This window comes from Nestor notabilis, unplaced genomic scaffold (genome assembly GCF_000696875.1).
Source record: "Nestor notabilis isolate BGI_N333 unplaced genomic scaffold, ASM69687v1 scaffold6507, whole genome shotgun sequence".
Lineage (NCBI taxonomy): Eukaryota > Metazoa > Chordata > Aves > Psittaciformes > Psittacidae > Nestor > Nestor notabilis.
The window spans coordinates 1-7,334 of NW_009936813.1; the positions used below are offsets into that span (position 1 = coordinate 1).

Genomic DNA, 7,334 nt, shown 5'->3' on the forward strand with positions numbered 1-7,334 from the left:
GCGCTCCCTCAGCCGCGATGGGTGACGTCGTCAAAACCGGCCCCTCTTGTGCGTGGGCCGCATCCGGGCCGCGCCGGGCAGTTTTCATGTCCCGTCAGCACCAGTAAAACTGAGAAGCGTGGGCAAGCCCCAGGGGTGCTGCGGTGCCGCTCCTGCGAAAAGCGGTGAGCTGAACGGTGCTGGGGAGAGGGCGGAGGGCTTCAAATTGCCCTGGCTAGTTGCTGCTTAAGCCCTGCCTGTGAGGTACTTGGCACAGCCGGCAGAGCCCATGAACTGGTGGTACTGGTGAGAGTGCTTGACTTGGGCAGCATGTAAGTGCGGGTACCAGCAGGCTTCCTTTGGGTCACTGCCAGTAGAAACATTCACTGTGAAACAAAAACCTGAAGCCCATCAAAAATGTATTTCAAAGCGGTAATAAAATTAACAAAGCTAGCTGTCATGTCTAGAGCAGTTGTTTCAAAGTTTCTCTTTCCTGTGGATGGGATCCTCAAAAGCTGCAGCACATTTAATTTAGTGTTTGCCTCAAACTAAAAGTAGTAAGTCAAAGCAGGTTTCTAAGTACTGTTTGTGTACTTGTATTTTTTCACAGCATTGTGTATAATAAGTGGGGAAGGGTATGATTTTTGTGTATATTGTTTAAAAAAAGGTATTTCTAAACACTGAACAAAACTCATCTATAGCAATGATCAGAAGTGTATTAGAGTAGAAACTATTCCCATGTCTAACTTTGGGAGTTATTTCAGAGCTGATGATAATACCGCTGGCTTGTATTCAAGACTGTTAAACACCATAAAATGTTCGAACATCCTAATCTTCAATTTAAGGATCTAGCGTGCTGCAGTAGGTCTCTTTTAGTAATGGTGTTGCTGTTGTGCTTTTGCAGCGCCGATGTTCAGGAAGGAAAAACTTCACAGCATTCCGAAATACGAAACTGATCCCCATGGAAACATCCTCATCCTCCGATGACAGTTGTGACAGTTTTGGTTCTGATAATTTTGCAAACACTGTAAGTACAGTACAAGAACAAATAGAACTGAATGTGCAGTGCTAGTAAAGCTTGCAAACATGTAAAGTTGGTAAAGCTAGTAAATGTTTTGTTCATGATTAGAACTGTTTGCTTATGTTTTTATAAAGTTACAGATCTATGCTATATGCTGTAATGTCATTTCACTCTTAACTTGTGCTTCTAGGTGGTAAGTGTTAGAAACAGATTAGCTATTTATTCTAGCCTTTGGAATGTCACCTAACCTGACATGCCTGATGAAAATTTGCAGCTATGGTTCCAAAACCCCTTTATTTAAAAACAGCTATTTGCTTATCCTGCACTTGTAAATGTGATTAACTTTCTGTACAATTTAAGTTAATGGATGGTTTATTCTTCATAGAAATGCAAGTTTAGGTCGGATATTGGAGAAGAACTGGCCAAAATTTTTCATGAAGCATCTGATGATGAATCGTTCTGTGGCTTTTCAGAAAATGAGATTCAAGATGCATTGGTAAGATAGTTGATTTTAGTTTGCAATTTTAAGTTTAAATTATTAACATTCTTAATAGAAAAATAATGGCAGCTTCAGCTTGAAAGTCAAATGTTGTTATAAAGCAGCATTCTCTTTTTGTCTCCATAAAAAGCCCCCAAGCTCCTGAGCTTTGCAAGTTCAGAATAAAATCTGCTGTATGGATTTTGAAATACAATAACTCTTACAGCTATCCTTGCTGGATGTTACTCTGTTTAACTCTTAACATTTCCAGTTTCCTTGATATGAAATGTTAAGCTAGCCCACAGACTCTGGCAAATCTGAGAACAATTTCTGTGTCTATCGACATGCAATTAGATCTGCACTCTGACAGTGTAACAGGAAATGCTGTACTAGTTCAGCAGTAGAGAAATAGTGATAGATGGTGAAATCCTCCTTCCCACTTTTCCTTGACATCATTGCAAGAGCAGTTTTGTTGCTTAGAAAGACCAACAGTTGGTGTTTAGTAGAGAAGACAGTAGTACTACCATGTTTGGCATAAAATAATAACTTTGTAGTGACTTCAGAGCATGCTGAGAAATGGGTAGAAAAGAGTAACATCTGACTGGAAGAGCAGAGTTCAGTAAGACACAACAGTAAAGAGGGTAAGTGGGAGACAAAGCTGGAGCAGATATGTAAGAAAAAGGAATCCATAAGTACACAATGGGCAACCAGAGTCACGTAGCTGGTTTAACAAAACCCCTGCGCAAATAAGGATTGCCATTTGAGACTGATGGCCTGCGCATATGAAGCAAGAAGCCTGTTTTTACCTATGACCAAAATAAGGCTTTCTTATTGAGTGTAAACCTGAAAGTCAAAGGCTATTACAGAATGGGCTTTTCACTAAAGAAATTAATTTGTCCTCACTGAACCCTTGGTTCTTTCCAAGGCTATAAGCAAGGTATCCGAATTCAAAGATAAAAGGATACTAGGATTTTATTCATACTTATTTCACTAACTGGGTCTAGAAGGAAGTTGATACTGTAAGATGACTGTTCTTGATAGCTTACAAACTTGAGTTTGATCCTGTGCTGAGAACTGTGTAGTGTCTTTTTTACAGCCAAATATGTTGCAAAATCAACCCTTTTAAAGGCAATTCTCTTTGTCACACTGACGCACAAACTATCTTTACTATTAGACCTGCAAGTGACAGCTAAGACTGCTGCAACTGAAGCCAGGTTCCTTTTTCTCATGTGCCACAGCAATAGTGTGGCTCTCCCTGAGAGTTTTTTATCTGTGTGGTCCCATCTTCTCCTGACCTCTGCTAAGACTGGAGATTGAAACGTCTACATTTTGGGCAGATAGCCTCTTTAACTACCCCCAAACAAAATATTGTTGGACTGTATTTAATTGCAGAGCAATTCACTTGGATGTATATGCTTCTATTCTGTTTGTTAACAGAAACTGGAATCGGATTCAGAGGAGAATGATTCAAATGCTGGAAGTGAGATAGCTCAGAGAAGGCAGAAATGCCCTATTCCTTTAAAAGTAGCCATGAAGTTTCCACCTCGAAGGTCAGAAAGGAGGAAAGGTGAGATGAAACCTCTTGTTGAAAAGCTGATGCCTACTCCAGATTCGGACTCTGACTCTGAAGAAAACGGTGCCATGTTCCTAGAAAAAAGAGCTTTAAACATAAAGGAAAACAAAGCAATGGCAAGTACTCACTGTCTTTTTCGGGACCTCCCCTTCTCTCCCCCTCCCCCCTTGATTCTTAGGGAACCTTTTGGTTGTTCAAAGTAACTCTAATGGGAATTACATGAATGCATTAAGAGGAATTTCCATTCGTAATATTTAAATCTGATACTTCATGTGCACTGGCATGTGAAAATCCATAGGCTAAGTACTTCAGTAAAAATCTGTAGTCTGTGAGCCTAAAAAATGGGGCTTCAACATAACAAGTTGGAGCATTTTCAAATTACTTACAGTTACTAGAACATAAATAAGACATAATAGTAAAAAATCGAACAGTGACTGCATTTCCTATAAGTAACTGTACTTCTAGCCAATTGCCCTATTCGAATAGTCTGTAATAGCACATAAACACTGTTTTAAGGCTCTGCTTTTTTCTTTTTCCCTTGTTAGCTTGCAAAACTAATGGCTGAGTTGCAAAATGTTTCTGGTATCTTTGGCGGGAGAAAATCATTGCCAACTGTCAGTCATGTAAGTATATACTTAGTATATTTGCCCTCAATTAAAAAACTTAATAAACCATAAATCAAAGTCCAGTTTAGAATTCTATTGCATTCTAAAACATGCATTCTCATTGTGCAATTTGCTTTTGATTTACAACTGTATAAAGTAGAGCAGATTAATTCATAAAGGTTAGGTGTCTCCAGAGGCCAGTAAAACTAAACAAGGTGCTGTGTTAATAGGTGTTTATATAAAGGCTGGAGATAAAGGGAGGCAGCTCAGACTTCGAAGCTCAAGCCCAAGTATTTGGAGCCTTGAAAGAAACCTTACGTTTGGCTTAACTAGGTTCTTAAAGGAGGCTGGGTTGTGAGTTGGCAGTGTAATGAATTTCACTGCTAATTTACCTGTAAGCTATGTAAAGATGGGAACAACATTAGAAGTCACAACTTCTCATAGACATGGGTTCTGCTGCTGCTGCTGCGTGGGGGAATTACTGAGTCTTAAACCTATGTGGGCACAAACTTGCTTTTGACTATTTCTCTGCAGCTAGCATACTGACCAAGATGAATTTGCCTAGGGTGGTTTTTACCTTCTGTTTCCTGATTTGGGACAAGCAGGAGACTTCATCATAGGGAAAGCCAGAGGGAAGGCATGTCTATTGAGCATGGAATTTATAGTAGGCACAGGAGCTGCCTGGGTCTTTTCCTTTTTCATTAGGGACTTTTAAATTTTACCAGGGACCAAAGCGACTTCCAAGGCGTTCAGTGCCAAGAAGTGCTTTGAGGAGGAACCCAGACCGAAGTTCTCGGCCTCACACAAGATCCAGGTCGCTGATTGAAGGTCCTCCTACTCTTTTACAAGAGGAGGAAGATGATGACCCATACGTCTTAGTGAGAAGAAGAAAGATGTCTGATGAATACTTGGAGGTATGTTGAGATTCAAGTTCTCCTGTTGCAGGTTGATTGAGAAGGTGGTTTTCTATTGCTTCAAGAAAATAGCAATTCATATAGAGGTGATCAAGATTACGAGTATGCCATGCCCTGGGAAGAAGTACAGAAAATAGGAAGTTGTATGTGTTCTTCATTTCCCCTGCCTTATCCTTGAAAAATCACTGTTGCATTCCAGCAGAAATTAAGCAAGATCCAGTAACGTTTCTGCACCCTGAAGGTGACTGATCAAGAAAAGGTGTTAAAGCTGCATCCATGTTGTATGTCTTTGCAAAGATCTATTATCTCTTGTTTAACTATATGATTTGAGCATTTGGGTATATGTCGTATTTAACTATATGCTTTGAGCATATTGATGGGCATTTGAGACTTTGGCATTGCTTTGAAGATTACCACCTTGTTTTTATGTAGAGCTTTTGCTGAAACTAATATGACAAGTATTGTGTCTTCACTGTTCAGCATGAAGCCCGAACTCCCAGGAGGGGTCACCGTGGTGCCATGGCTTTTCCACATGTTGTGCGCCCAGTTGAGGAGATAACAGAGGAAGAGCTGTATAATATTTGTGGATCTGCAAGCGAGAAAGTATATAATAGGGCCACAGTAAGTATATTCCAACTTTGTGAAGTACGTATTTTGCCAAGTCATTTTCTTGTTCTTCTCTACTTGTGGTTTAGCATTAAATAGAACAGACTCCCTCTCATGGAAAGGAAGGGTGTGATTTTTGGGAGAAGTATGTCTGAGATCTTGAAATGTCATAACTTACCTTCCCTTGAAAGTATAGAATGGCCTTTGCAAAGCTTTAACAGTTAGTTTGCTTTCACTCTGAACAGTTTTAGTACCTAGGTGATACCAGCTGAGGAAAGTGATTAACAGGCAGTGAAGATGCAGTGTTAAAACAGTCTTGGTTCAAGCTTGAAAGGTGGCTTTCTGTTTCAGGATAAGCACTGCTAACTGCCAAAGAGATTGCTTGTTAAATGTTCTATTCCCCTAACTAAAGAGCCATCTTTAATGTCTTGTTTCCTGAACCACTTTCCCTGTGTTCTAGGGATCTACCTGTCATCAGTGTCGCCAAAAAACCATAGACACCAAGACAAATTGTCGTAACCCTGATTGCATAGGAGTGCGGGGCCAGTTCTGTGGGCCATGCCTCCGCAATAGGTATGGGGAAGATGTCAGAACAGCGTTGCTGGATCCGGTAAGAGAATCCTGAGTATTGGCTTTATTGTGCTGAACTTGAGCAGAGAGGTGCATTGGTTACAGCAAAAGAGTTTTAGCAGGGTAGCTGCTTACAGTGCTGTAGTACAGTAATGCTGTTCTCGTTTAATTCAAACTGAATCACAGAACTTCGTGCTATGTAGAACTTGTCGTTAGTTACTGCTGTAGGTTTATTTGCAGGTGTGAACTATTAGAGCAGAGCAGCTGCCAAAATATTTTTGTATTTGAGCATCAGAGTAGTGTTCTTTTTTCATGCCTTAGTGCTTAAAGCCCTGTGGAAAGGAGCTGTATTGTGGACAAAGTACTGCTGTTGTGGGCTGTTGAAGTGGTGCAGGAGTTGGGCAGAGTGGAATGCTTCGTGTGGTTATGCGCAAGGAGGCAAAGGAGAGTTCAGTCCTGTACAGACTGAAGAATTTATACTCTTGTACTAGTTTAGACAACTTCTGCAGTGCTGATGTTCGTTGTGGAACTTGGTGCAGAGCAGGGCCCTCTAAGTTGCAGGTGTGAATCATGTCTGGCATTTCAGTTCATCTAAAAGTTTGCTGTCTGTCCTCTCTCTAGACATGGAGGTGCCCACCATGTCGTGGAATCTGCAACTGTAGCTTCTGCAGACAGCGAGATGGCCGATGTGCTACAGGTGTCCTGGTCTATCTGGCCAAGTACCATGGCTATGACAATGTCCATGCCTACTTAAAAAGGTAAGTATGCTGTTGTGTCAGTGGCATGGCTGTGCTCTAAGAGAGATAAGCAGCTCAAAACTGGGAGAGGGGAACTCTCCACGTCGCAGTTTGTCACATAGATCTTAAGATAATTTCTCCTGTGTTTATTGTCAAGGCTTCTACTAATTTGTCTAAAGAGGTTTTCAAACAGTGTTTTGCTGCAAGCTAACTCATGTTTCTGTTTGTCTTTCAGTCTGAAGCAAGAACTTGGAATGGAAGACTGAAGCCATGATTGCCTTCAAATTACATACTCTCACCAATGTCCTGTTACTGCCTACAGCGAATTGTTTAATCAAATGTGATTACAAAGCCAGTGCCTTCCTTCCCTTCCCTTTTGGATAAAAAAGGATAAAGAACTTTTACATATCTCAGAACATATCTCAGTTTTTCTTGGGAAAACTGTTTAATGAAGGTCTCTGCCCACAGGCCATTGTTTTCTTTCTAAGCAACTTTGCAAATGAGATAGTATCGGTCCCTGCTTTCATGCCAATAATTTTTTATTATTTTTTTTCCCCCTGAAAGGAGATGAGGCTTTAAGCCATTAGACTTTTATTGTGCAGTGAGATGTGCTGCAGGTTTATTTATGCTTCTGCAGCTGGTCACAAAAAGGTAATAGATGTTCTGAAAATTCAGGGCACTGTTCCCCGTGGAACCAAGCAGTGAAAAGTACGTGCTTAACTCCAGGCCAACTTCTGCAATACAGACTTACTGAACATAAATGGTCAAATAAAAGCTAGAAATTCTCTAAAATAACATGTTCTTAAGTTCAAAAAGGAAGCCCTAAAAGTTGCAGCTAAGCAGTCTCCAGG

The 7,334-nt window shown here is 40.6% G+C and overlaps 1 protein-coding gene across 1 annotated transcript; it reads left to right on the top strand.

Annotated features, from left to right (window-relative positions):
* Positions 1 to 934: 934 nt before the first annotated feature.
* On the top strand, positions 935 to 6,762 carry CDCA7 (cell division cycle associated 7). The gene is made up of 9 exons (XM_010018537.1): positions 935 to 1,006; positions 1,386 to 1,496; positions 2,916 to 3,167; positions 3,597 to 3,674; positions 4,382 to 4,570; positions 5,051 to 5,191; positions 5,637 to 5,786; positions 6,368 to 6,504; positions 6,719 to 6,762. Exons 1-9 carry the CDS (start codon positions 941 to 943, stop codon positions 6,747 to 6,749), a joined length of 1,155 nt encoding a protein of 384 aa, XP_010016839.1. The 5' UTR covers positions 935 to 940; the 3' UTR covers positions 6,750 to 6,762.
* The last annotated feature ends 572 nt before the right edge of the window (positions 6,763 to 7,334 follow it).